The sequence below is a fragment of the Gadus macrocephalus genome, chromosome 13, assembly GCF_031168955.1.
Source record: "Gadus macrocephalus chromosome 13, ASM3116895v1".
NCBI classification, from domain to species: Eukaryota; Metazoa; Chordata; class Actinopteri; order Gadiformes; family Gadidae; genus Gadus; species Gadus macrocephalus.
The window spans coordinates 2,434,616-2,447,982 of NC_082394.1; the positions used below are offsets into that span (position 1 = coordinate 2,434,616).

At 48.7% G+C, this 13,367-nt stretch overlaps 1 protein-coding gene across 1 annotated transcript in view; it reads right to left on the bottom strand.

The window, feature by feature from the left end:
- Nucleotides 1-12,455, bottom strand: part of LOC132471124 (fibulin-2-like) — a 25,714-nt gene extending 13,259 nt beyond the window's left edge. The window contains exons 1-2 of the mRNA XM_060070198.1: nt 12,296-12,455; nt 4,224-4,358 (exon numbers count right to left, since the gene is read on the bottom strand). Of these exons, the coding sequence (XP_059926181.1) occupies nt 4,224-4,358; nt 12,296-12,320 (160 nt within the window). The 5' untranslated portion in view covers nt 12,321-12,455. The remainder of the gene's footprint in view (nt 1-4,223; nt 4,359-12,295) is intronic.
- Between the last annotated feature and the right edge of the window lie 912 nt (nt 12,456-13,367).

Sequence of the window (13,367 nt, forward strand, 5' to 3'; positions counted from 1 at the left end):
GAATCAAACGCATGTTGCAACGCACACCATTTCAACACAATGACATCTGTCTGATTTGAGTTATATCCTCTGGCGTTCGTTGACATACGCTCACTAGGGCTGGAAGATTTGGGGAAATTATCGAATTGTGATTATTTCGACCACACACAACTCTTTTTAAAGTTCCTTATGTTCTGTATTATTCACTAAAGTAGCAATAAATCATTCTATACTATGACCAACACAACATTGGAAGCAGTCGACAAATAAAGTGTACATTCCTTTAGGCCAGGCCCATGTGTTGAGATGAATTGAAGCATGAATTGATATTATCACATGTTTATTTAACTATTGAATTGTAAAGGAAGAATAAATACGAATCTTACTGATCTCCAGTCAGTAACAGTAACAAATCCCCAAAAACAAAACAAAAATCCCCCAAAAAATCGAATAAAAAATGGCAGCCTTTAGCCTTTATCGCGTTCCATGACGATGCGATGTCGGTTTGAATTCGATGCATCGTTCAGCCCTCACGCTCACACAACACCGCAGTATCTCAACATCAGCGGGATAAGTTTACGGCCCTTCCTGCCATATTGAAACAAATGGTGCAAAACACAGCCGCTCATGGGGAGAGTGAGGGAACACGATTTGGCTGGCTCCCCGTTCAGCCAGCCAGCTCCCCTCATCCTTTCTGGCGCGGTGTCGTGCTAATTAATGAATCCAGATGGTTTCCTCTGGGGACCAGTCCTACCTGGAAGTTCCAGCTCAGAATAAATTAGTATTAAGCACCTAACGACGTTGATGTTTTTTGTACACGCAAGCCCAACTGAAGTTCCAGGTGTTTGAAGGGAGCACAATATTGCTGTTGATAGTCAAAGTGGGCGTCTGGAGTCGAACGCTGTCGGCAGACTGTGGATGCCGCGCAGGCAGGCGGTAAGAAATCAGCAAAACAAGCAAATAAAAAATAAAAAAAGGACTTAATCTTCTCTAAGACTTGAGGAGCGTAGCTATGGAACCACGTGTGGGAAGGTACCCTCGCTGCCTATTGTGGACACAGATGTGTTCTCTGTATATTGTTTGTCGTCGTTATTCTCATTTCCATTTTGTATCCCTTTGTAAGCCTTATTAATGTCTGCTACTTCGAGCCTGGGAAGCAGACGAATCTGCAAGCCCCTGTTTTGTTTGCTCTGGCAGATGGTCGGCCCCCCTCCCGCTCAGACACATTTCCAGCAGACCTGCCCCCGGTCTGCCCAAATCACAGCCGTTTATCTAATATCGGGCGGGTTTGAGAACCCACTAGATAACCAAGATGGCTGGTGCTGATCTGGAACATTCTGTTAATCCGCGACCGCAACGGTATTAAAAGATCTGGACGGTGTAATTTCCCTAAAATTAGATTTAACAACCGCACCCAGAGCTAGTGTGGAGAAGAAAGATGTGATTGTTGTACGAAATATTTGGTCAAAGTTGAATTTACCAACGCAGCTCTCAGAGCTGAGTCAAACCTTGTGTTGCTCTGATTGGCTGTTGGTCTATCCAATCACATCCAGAGGCATTCTATGCCTGTGGATAAAACCTCTTGAATGACCTGAGAGGTTCCAGACTAAGAGCCATTTGTGAATGGGTTGGGCTGCTGTACTTCAGCTGTCACACCTCGAGCCATTTCCAATCTCAGATAAATCAAGTTCGTCTCACTAAGGGGGCCACAGGAAGATTCAGCACTGGGCCTGGGCCTGGGCACGATTGTTCCTTCATACATACGTCATCACGTCGTAATACGATAAATACGTCATCACCAAGCGTCCTCGCCACCATAACAACAATGGAGAACAACAACGTGAATGCTGTCGTCGGCCCAAATTTCAAGTAAACACTCGTCTTCACTATCGCACCAACGTAAACCCACTCGTGAACCGCTTGCCGCCATTGTTTAAAATGATTGTTGTGGGGAAGAAGGGCATGGACCTGTAAAGAAAGAAGGGTCGCGCAAGGACTACGTCATCCAGCTCACGTTGCGTATCATCTCATTAGCATCTGTACTTTGGCCACAGCACACCTCTCCCAAGTGTGCCGTGGCCAAGGGGCTGTTCCGTGCTGGAATACGGATGGCGTGGTCACACTAGCCAAACGTTCTAGACTTTAGTATGCAAATGAGCTCGGGCACGGGGCCGCGGCCCTAGTGTGAGCGGCCCCTTAATCTTATCTTATATTGTTTTATATCTCTGTTATTTATCCAGGGGAGGTTGACAAAGAATATCCCCCAGTCCCCAGGAGTTGTCCCCCTTTCCTTCAGAGGAGACGTCCTGTCTCCCTGCGGTCAGTGAGGACCCCCTGGCCCTCTTCGCCAGAGTATAGGGTGCTAATCCTGGCCCTGGTGCCAACAGGGTCCCCTTATCGTCCCTTGGGTCCCTCTAATTGGATGAATTCATTCCTCGCCGCCTCACTGTGATGGCCAGCGTGTGATGAGCATTCCGGCGCAAACTGGCTGCCTGACGTCAACCAGGTCGTCGCTACTCACGAACACACTGTGCGCTGTACACCCGATACGTGAAATACGAATAATGACCGCGCTCTCATAAGGCAAGTGTTCAGAGAATATGTCGCAGGAAAGGCCCCCTTCTCCTCCCTGGAATTCGGAACTCGTTTTGTGGACTTGAGAGGGGGGATATCTATCTGTGTGCCGGTGTTGAGGTCCAGTGCGATAATGTGTGTTTTAGTTGTTATTGTTGGGCTGATGAGGTGAATTAGTCTGGCTCTGGTAAACTCAGTATGCTTGGTGGCTGTGTTTGTGTGTGTTAGTGTGTGTGTGTGTTTCTGTGTGTGTTTCTTTGTGTCTGTGTGTGTGTGTGCGTGCGTGCGTGCGTGCGTGCGTGCGTGTGTGTGTGTGTTTCTGTGTGTGTGTGTGTGTGTGTGTGTGTATGTGTGTGTGACGTGTGTGTGTATGATGTGTGTGTGTGTGAGTGTGTGTTTCTGTGTGTGTGTGTGTGTGCGTGCGTGCGTGTGTGCGTGTGTATGTGTGTGTGTATGTGTGTGTGTGACGTGTGTGTGTATGATGTGTGTGTGTGTGTGTGTGTGTGTGTTTCTGCGTGTATTTCTGTGTCTGTGTGTGTGTGTGTGTGTGTGTGTGTGTGTGTGTGTGTGTGTGATCTTAATGAGTGTGTTCCTGTTCCATGTGGAAACGCAGCAGATGGCGCTGAGAGTTTAACAAGACCTCTTGTGTTACGATCAGGGAGGATACGGGGCTCGGCGGCTTTTAAAGTTCCCGTGGAAAAAATGCAAACTTGGAACAAGTGAGCGGATGTACAATACATACCTCGACGACCAACTGCTTTTGCTATCGACGAATTGTCTTGGGCATGTGGTTTTAATGAATAAGTACCTAAATGTTACTTAAATGTTGAGTAAAAAGCAGTTGGTTGTCGTAGTATTAATTCTACATTCGCTAACTTGGAGCTGCTTTTACTGTTGACGATTTGGTTTTGGGCGTGGTATTTAAACGATACTGCTGTTCTTCTTCGTTATCATTGTGTGTGTGTGTGTGTGTGTGTGTGTGTGTGTGTGTGTGTGTGTGTGTGTGTGTGTGTGTCTGTGTGTGTGTGTGTGTGTGTGTGTTTGTGTGTGCGTGTGCGTGCGTGTGATATCACACACCTTGGTTTGGAAGTGTTTGAAAGTGTCAGTCACCAGGAGGCGGTTCCTTTCCCCTGCTGGGTCACATGTTCTGATCTCTCCTGAGTCGGTCGTGACCCGTCATGAATAAATGAGGTGATGGATGTGGCTGTACCCTGGTGACGCTACAGATTGTATGTTTAAATTCTTTAATGTCTTTACTTTGAACTCATGTCTAGTATACCTTATCTGATGTGGTGCGCCATGACACTTGAATTGCTCTTCAGCATTCAACAACAGCGGCCATTGGAGAAAATGTTATGAAGGAAAAAGCACAAAAAATATCGGCCCATCTATCAGTAACATAAGCTACTAATTCAGATAGATTCAATATATCGCTGGATCTACACATCAGTCTCCCATATATCAGCTGGCACACACACAAATATTACTATCCGTCATTTTGCAGGCTCTGACTTTCGCAGCTGATCCCAAACAGCAACAGCACATGTAAAACGTACAGGAAACGTGTGTGTCCACCGGGGATCCCCACGGTGTGATGTTAGCCTGCTGTTACCCTGTTGTTAGCGTGCCGTCGATGACATCAGTCGCCCGTAGCTCCGTGCTGCACTCACCCTCGCACACGCCATTCCGGGACTGGTAGCCAGCCGAGCAGGAAAGCTGGCGCTCGCACACATGTGACCCCACCGTGTTCACGCATCGCTCGCCCACGCCACAGCTGTGCACGCCGCTCACACACTCGTCCACATCTGGAAGGGGAGAGAGAGAGCTCTCAATGAGTTTTGAAGTGTGTGTGTGTGTATGTATTTACAGTATGTGTGTGCTCATGCGTGCGTATATGTGTGTGTGTGGGTGTGTGTTTGTGTGTGTGTGGTGTGAATGTATGTGGTGTGAACGTACTATGCACGTACATATGCATAGTGTGTGTGTGTGTGTGTGTGTGTGTGTGTGTGTGTGTGTGTGTGTGTGTGTGTGTGTGTGTGTTCGTGTGCGTGTAACAGCATTAGCGAAAGAGAGGATTCGATGGAAAAAGAAAGAAAAAAAAGTAACGGAAAGAGAGAGAGAAAGAGGACGCTAGGGAGGGCGAGAGACAATGACGGAACGAGAGCGAGAGGAAGAGTGAGTGAGCGAAAAAAGAGGAAGCGAGGAGGAAGAGAGAGGAAAAGAAAAACAAGAGAGAGGTGAACGGACTAACGGGCCGGATCAGAGTCAGACCCTACAGGATTCAGGTCGACAGTCCCGTCCACCCCCTGCCTCCCCCATTCTCCCCCATCCTCCCCTGCCTCCCCCATCCTCCCCCTGTCACCCCCGTTCCTCAGGGGTGTCTGCTCCCTGTTCAGCACCAGCAGATGGGTGCAGGCGAATAAACAGCCGCCAAAAAGGGCACAAGGAAGCCATTCTTACAGCAGGGCTGCGGGGATAAGGGGCGCGCGGGGGGGGATAAGGGGGGGATTTCGTAACCAACCGCATGGCTGATGCACGCACTGTTGCATTCTGGGTCGTGTGAGATTACGGAATCGTAGTTTCAGCAACACAGGTGTATTTTAGTTTGTTTTCATGTCATGGCCCCGGACAAGGCTGGCATACATCCAACTCTGGATAAAAAAAAAATACCGGAAGACAGAAAATATGTTTGGGGAATATTGTATGAAGCCTTGTTTGATTTGGTGCGATAGCAGACTTAGGTCATTGATTGTTCCGCTGCTGTGATCTCAGAAAAACTCTGAAAGCGAAATGAAACGCCTGTGACCGCGATACGAATGGCCACTGTGTGAATGGGAAAGCGTAAAGCCGACGCGTGTAGAAATGTTATCGTTCAAACAGAGCTCTGCAGGGTAAACACCAAGCGTTGATTTATAACATTAGTGGACTCCAGCCCTGAGACAATGGATTCCAGAGCTGGTGTTTATCACCGCGCTTCGTTCTGTTATCACCCGCCACAGCGAGGCCTGCACATACGGTAGGAGAATGGGGAAACATGTGTGCGTGGTGCAATTTGTGTATGTGTTTGGTATATCTGTGGGGTGTGTGTATGTGAGAGTGATTATATGTGTGTTGCGAGTATGTGTCCGATGTGTTTGTGAGTAGGTGTGAAATTGTGTGTTTATGTGGGATCGCGTGTTGCGATGTGTATGTGGGTACGTGTGCGAGTGTGTGTTTGTGTGTCTGCATATTCATGAGTGTGAGTGAGCCCCACTTTTCTCGGTAAGCTCCCTGCATGATTCGCCTTTTATCCGCCTCTGAATATCCCTCTTAAACAAGGTGTGTTGGCTGCACTGAGAGGGGGACTCAGAGCCATCTGCACGAGGGCAACATTCGTTGAAAGAGCAATGGAAGAACGAGGGGAAGGAACATCCACATGTTCCCTCGTCTTTTGAAGTTCTGCGCCCGCGGGGGGACTGAGTAGAAAGGTAAGAACACCTTCACTGCAGTCATCAAAGACTCACAGCTCCAGTGTGAGGCTCCATAAGCACACCTCCTGCCTGAGAAACCATCTCTTACTGTGCTTTCTTTTCTTTTCTTCTTTACCAGGTTCAGGGTGTTAAAAAGCAAAAGTCCACCCCATGATTTTGAGATATCTGGAATTGCTTATCAGTGCAGCTCTGCATATGTATGACTGATGAGTTAAGTCAGCTGGCTCAGGGCACGGTTGGAGAAAAAACAAGGCACGGAGTGTTCGACTTTGTGACGTTAGAGTTTTGACGATTCTCAACCACACAGCAGGTATAACATAACCCTGCATTCACAGACAAAGGCGACATTTTGTCACAAAGATACTCCCCAGAAAACCACAGAACATATTCGCAGAGGAACCACCGTGACGTCATTTATTTTCCTTGACTGTTTCTTCATGTTGCGTAACGCCTCGCAGATCATGCAAGGACAAAAGCTGTGTAAAGTCGGTCCCTCGTTGGCCGAGAGTGTGTGGGGTCACAGATAGGACAAGGTGTGGCTAGGGTATACAGGAAGAAGTGCCAAAGGTTCTGGGTTCAATTCCCTAATATCCCACCCCATCCATGAGCAAGACGCCATAGCGCCTGTACAGGAAAAGGTTTGAAAAACATATATATGTTGTGTCTGCTTTAAGACTAAATAGTAGGTATTTCGAGAAGCCTAAGGTGTTGCAGACAGTATAAGCGCTGGCTGAGGTGTATCCAGATGTACAGCCATACAATCCCTTTAGAGTTGAATATAAAGTAAGAGAAACAGGGGGTGTGTGGCGGTGACTGGAAATCCTGGGAGCGGTAGGCGACATAAACCGTCTTCACAGAATACGAGCGCCTCAGATTACCGCAACGTAATCCCCTGGTGAATCCCACGCACAACACAGGGACCGGCAGCATCCCAGAGCCTCTCGGTGAGCCTCAGGCCCGTGTCCTCCTCTCTCCGTTACCACCAGACATCTGTTGTTGTGAGCTGAAAGCTCGACACGCCTCCAGAGGGATGGCTGGGGGGGGGTCCCAGCTCGGCCCCCAGCTCGTCCCCTTGCATGGGAGGGCCGTTCTCGGACGCTGTCTCGCTGGGTGGGCTGAAGTCAAAGCTAAGACTTGATTGGTCGTCGTGGACATGAGATGGTTAACGAGTGGAACGGCTGGGAAATGCTCGACCGGGAATTTCCTCGCAGCGTCAGCTGTACCACATAATACATGGGACTGCGTATAAAATTTACAGATTAAATATATATTTAGGTGTATGTATGTATATATATGTAATCAGATAAAGTCAGCAACACCATTACTCAAGTAATAATCTAAGAGAGCACAACTTGAGTATGGAGGAGAGTGAGACGGCTGGTATTCCACACACGGGGTGCAGTGGACCACAGTGACAGTGTGTGCCACCGTGGTGCCACCGTGGTGCCACCCCAGTGACAGCGAGCGGGGTGAGGACCTCCCTGAACTGGGCCCTCCGCGACAGGGGGCATTAAAGGAGAATTCTGGTGTAGAATGGATCTGGGATATGTTTTGTATGATAACGAGTTGGAACGTTCGTTTTGGAGCACAAAAACCGCACATAGACGCATTCTTCAGTTGGCTGTTTTTAGCCGATTCTTTAAAAACAATCAACTTGGAACGATAGGGGCATGTGTTATGGTATAAACTAAATCACTATTTTAAACCACTTAAAAGGCTAGAAGTAGCCTTACACTTCTTTGGTAGAATAATAAGGGTCTGACCATATAAAACGAGGCATTGATAACTTTGTAAGTGTACAGATTGTTTATTATAAAGGACATTTTATACACACAATACCATCAGTAGATCACCCGTCGACGCCATCTTGTTTTTAAGACTCGATAAGTAGATTGGCGAACACAGAGATTGCGTGTCGCTGACGGATTTCACAATCTCTGTGTTCGTCAATCTACCTATCGAGTCTTAAAAACAAGATTTATAGCGTTTTGGTAGAATCGACTAAAAACAGCCAACTTAAGAATGCGTCTGTAGGCGCTTTTTTGCTCCAAAACGAACATTCCAACTCGTTATCATATTAAACATATCCCAGATCCATTTGACACCGGATTTGACCTTTAAGGGGGGGATATCAGCCTTTCACTTGGTTATTGAAAGAGACCAAGACAGAGAAACCAAAACACTTGGCTCCCCAAGACAGAGGAGGAAGCCAGTTTGGCTCGAGAGCCCAGCAGAGGTTGTGAACCCAAAGGGAAGAAGGGAGGAAGTCTCCGTCTCGCAGAGGAAAGCACATCACTTCATCCGTTAAACGAGAGGCAGCAGACAATCCTGCGATGTTTGTGTCTGCGTCGGGGAGCGTGCGGCCGAGCGGGGCGCGACGAGGTCAAACTTGGCGGTCAGAGGGGCGTTTTTCGCGGCCGCTGCTCGCCGGGGCTGGAGCTGAACTCAAGCCCCAGCACGCTAGAAAACGGGATTATGAATCCACTCCATCACCGGCCACCGCGGAGCGATTCTAAACACCGTGCCAATGCAGAGATGAATGATGGGGCCACGTGTTTCACAGGACTATTATTTGTAATGGAAAATCCATAGTGCAGAGAGAGAGACGCCGGGCGTGGGCGTAGCCGTGTGTGTGTGCCTCTGTTTTCCACGTCGGGTGGGTTCGCTCTCTTATGAAAGCCTCCCAGCCCAATCAGGCTTTATATGAGTCAAACACTTTTTATGGATTTCTATATTAACGTAGGCCAAGACTCTCCGTCTCCGAGGAGTTCTGCAGTTTTGCCTCAACGACGCCACCGCAGAAGGAATAACTACAAGCCAGCGAGTTCCCCTCATGAGGCTGACGAGGATTTAATGAAGCCGAATCCTTGTGATGGTTTTATGAAGCCTAACAAACACTGTCCACCTGTCATTGTCGGGCTGTCCTAGGACTCAGGCTGCCCTGTTGGGCGGTCTACCAGTATATTTAACCCATACACATTGGTGTGTGTGCCTTTGTGAGTCACTGTATGTGTGTGTGTGTGTGTGTGTGTGTGTGTGTGTGTGTGTGTGTGTGTTTGCTGAACATGTTTCCCCAGTGCTCTATGATCAATGTATGTTTGAGTTCAAACATATACAGAATCCATTCCCGGATTTGTAGTTGTGCATTTCAAGGCAGCCTCACAAACACACACACACACACACAAGCGCGCACACACACACACGCACGCACGCACGCACGCACGCACGCACACACACACACACACACACACACACACACACACACACACACACACACACACACACACACACACACACACACACACACACACACACACACACACACACACACACACACACACACACAGACACACACACACCACACACACACACACCTTCCCACATGAACAAACACACCACTACACACACTGGCTATTCATGGGGTATACAGGAAGTGCTCCTGGCTCATTGTTCAGCTCTCGGCATTCATCGCAGCAGGACAAATAGCATGTTCCTGCCCCCAACCTCTCGTGATCATCTCTCAAAGGCAGGAAGGGAATCACATCCCCACCGAGTCTGTCTGGGAACATCCGATAAACCGACTTTAAATCAAAAAACGACATAACTCTTTAATTTTACCCTCTGTATCTTATATCTAATCAGCCATCCGCATGAAAAAGAAAATCCCTAACCATGAATATGTTACTTTTGAAATCATTTCTTGTCTTAACCCAGAATCAGTCCTTGTTCCTTTACTGTTTCACAACAAATTCAGTATTTAGCAGAAAATTGCATCCAAGTAACTGACAGGATACTTATTTTAGATACAGGTCCTTAAGGAGCAGGCAGGTGTCAGGGCCCCTTACTCAAGGATGCCTAGAGGTTGACCCTTACCACACCACCCTCTGACAACTATCCTTCGGCTGTTTAATTGTTCGAAAAAGTGGCAAAATAAATTGTACTCCAGCCTCAGGCCCAAACATCCTATGTCCCAACAAACGATCGGAGGGCCGGGTCAGTGTCCCTGTGTTGACGTATGGGAACACTTTAGAGAGAGAAGGTGCCCAACACAGCCTAATTAGTCAAACAGATGGGGAAAAACGCAAGGTCGTCGTGGCGGACATATTCCCCCATGTGTTTTACAACAGTGTTTCCCAACCGATGTTTTCAACCGACTTCATGGTTTGACTCAGTGTTTGAGAATGAAAGTTTGAAAACGAATAACCTTACTAATTCATCATCAACAGTCCACACGCTTTCAGTTTTCGTCGGTTAGAAGGCATCATCTAACAGCCCCTGTGTCACTGCTTTACCGTTCCAGCTGACAGAGCTGGTCTCGCGAGTGGAAATGGAACTAACTCAATACCGACGGCCATCCCCTTCCCTCTGGGGCACAGAGGTATTATAATTCGTCAGTCCTCGGTGCTCCGTGAACACCCTGATGTGTTTCTCACGAGGGTGTCGAGGGTGGTTGATGCGCGGCGCATTAGCGACGTGACGATGCTCTTTGTGTGATCCATGCGGTCGCATTGTTTGCTTCCGCCGGTCAATGCAGCACCTCTTCCCACCGGTCGACCGCAGCACAAGAAAACTAAAAACGGCTTCTTCACGGCAAAGTCGATAGCGCAATTTGGTGCAGGAATGAATATTGGGTGGAGGAGGAAAGAGGGTTGTTTCGCAAGCTAAGTGACTATTGAGTTCCACAATGCCTGGACATACATCACATCTTTACACAAAGAAAAAGGCCGGCCGTTTTTTGGGGAGGTTTTGCGAGGGGATCAATTTCGCCAACTACTCCAAAACCAAGCGCTGTACCTGTGAGATATTTTGTTGGCCCTTCTTAATATCCGTCTGGGTGGAGGAAGAGCAAAAGTGTGGAAGGAGGAGAAGAGGATGGAGTGTGACCTGAAGCAGTTAGCTCACTTTTCTCCGAGGTGGTAATAGCTAATATTTGTTTTGCCGGTAATAGCAGCCATGGTATAATTGGCAATGCTAGGCTCAGGAAACAGGGGTCCATTTAGGAAACACAGTGTTTAGTGTCACCAGACGTCCATTCTGCCTCTTCATGAGTGACTGCACCCAATTAAAGTAGGGCTCCAGATTGCAAAAGAAAAGCTGTATGTTATTATTTTTTTGTGTGGGGCCACCTAGGTGTGTTTGTGTGTTTTGTGTTGGTGCATCTCTACATTTGTGTGTCTTTTCTAAAATGGTTTTCCTTCCCGGTGGTGGTTGTATCGTTGAGGGTGCTCAGTTTGATTGTACTGATCCGTCTTTAGAGTAAAGGTTGAGACATAGATTACTATTAATACTACTATTATCACTATTTTTGTAATTGAAGATACTTAGACTCCTAGATACTTTACCAAAAGGGACGGAAGTACATTTAGATACAAAGCATTAAGGAGCAGGTAGGGGTTAGACAGTGACTTCAGACACACATCATCAAGGTGCAGGTAGGGGTTAGACAGTGACTTCAGACACACATCATCAAGGTGCAGGTAGGGGTTAGACAGCTACTTCAGATACACATCATTAAGGTGCAGGTAGGGGTTAGACAGTGACTTCAGACACACATCGTTAAGGTGCAGGTAGGGGTTAGACAGTGACTTCAGACACACATCATCAAGGTGCAGGTAGGGGTTAGACAGTGACTTCAGACACACATCATTAAGGTGCAGGTAGGGGTTAGACAGTGACTTCAGACACACATCATCAAGGTGCAGGTAGGGGTTAGACAGTGACTTCAGACACACATCATCAAGGTGCAGGTAGGGGTTAGACAGTGACTTCAGATACACATCATTAAGGTGCAGGTAGGGGTTAGACAGTGACTTCAGACACACATCGTTAAGGTGCAGGTAGGGGTTAGACAGTGACTTCAGACACACATCATTAAGGTGCAGGTAGGGGTTAGACAGTGACTTCAGACACACATCATCAAGGTGCAGGTAGGGGTTAGACAGTGACTTCAGACACACATCATCAAGGTGCAGGTAGGGGTTAGACAGTGACTTCAGACACACATCATCAAGGTGCAGGTAGGGGTTAGACAGTGACTTCAGACACACATCATCAAGGTGCAGGTAGGGGTTAGACAGTGACTTCAGACACACATCATTAAGGTGCAGGTAGGGGTTGGAGGTTGATTTAATTTACAGGTCATTAAGGAGCAGACAGGATGCCTGCATGACTGGACATTGATCTTTGAACCCTTCGGCTGGGATTCAACCCGCCAGACCCTGTGACTGTCTAGCCCCCAGTCCCTCCCGTTCACCACCGGGGTGGGTGCTTACCATCGCAGGAGAGTCTGTCTGGCATCAGGGAGTACCCCGCGAAGCAGGAGCAGCTGGAGCGGCCCCCCACCACTGAGCACCGCTGACTGCAGGGACCCCCGCCTGCAGGAGGGCGCACATGACGACATCGGGATGAAACGCACACACACGCACACACACGCGCACGCGCCCGCGCCCGCACACGCACACGCGCCCGCGCCCGCGCACGCGCACGCACACGCACACACACACACACACACACACACACACACACACACACACACACACACGCGCATTGAAGTCAGGGGTTGTATTACTGCACATTCACCTTTACCTGCTCATCCTTTCACCCTTTCATCAATTCACCCTCTCACTCATTCCTACCATTCACCGTCTCACTCCTTCACCACCTCACCCCCTTAGCCATTCACCATCTCACCCCTCTCGCTGCCGTCCCTTCACCTCATTCATCCCCGTGCCTTTAAGACCCCCACCCCCTCATCATCCCTTCACTCCCTAACCTATTCACCCCTTCACCCCGCTCACCCCTCCCTCTCCCTCCAGCCAGCGGTGGGCCCCGCCTCCGGAGCGGTGGGGCTGATCTATCGGCCAATCCCGCGGCCCGATAGCACTGTCACAAAGAGGTATGATCAGCCAGCCCCCCGCCCTAACACACACACACACACACACACACACACACACACACACACACACACACACACACACACACACACACACACACACACACACACACACACACACAGACGTACGTACACACACACATACACACACAAAAACATACACACACACACACACATGCACACACACACTCACACACACACACACACACACACACCCTCCCTGCCAACCCATTCATCTGGCCGTGCCTCCCTTGCTCGATGAGATTCATCACAGCGCTCTCACGGCGAGCGATCACAAAGAGTTCTGGGAGCGCGCCGGGCGGCGGGCGGCTCCGCCTCTCTGTGTTTTCTCCGGATAAGGATTCTGCTTTAAGTCGCCGTCAGGCGTGAGTTTTAGTATTGAGCGGGGCGTCACGTGACCGGGAGCGCGATGAAACGACCCAAACTGGGCG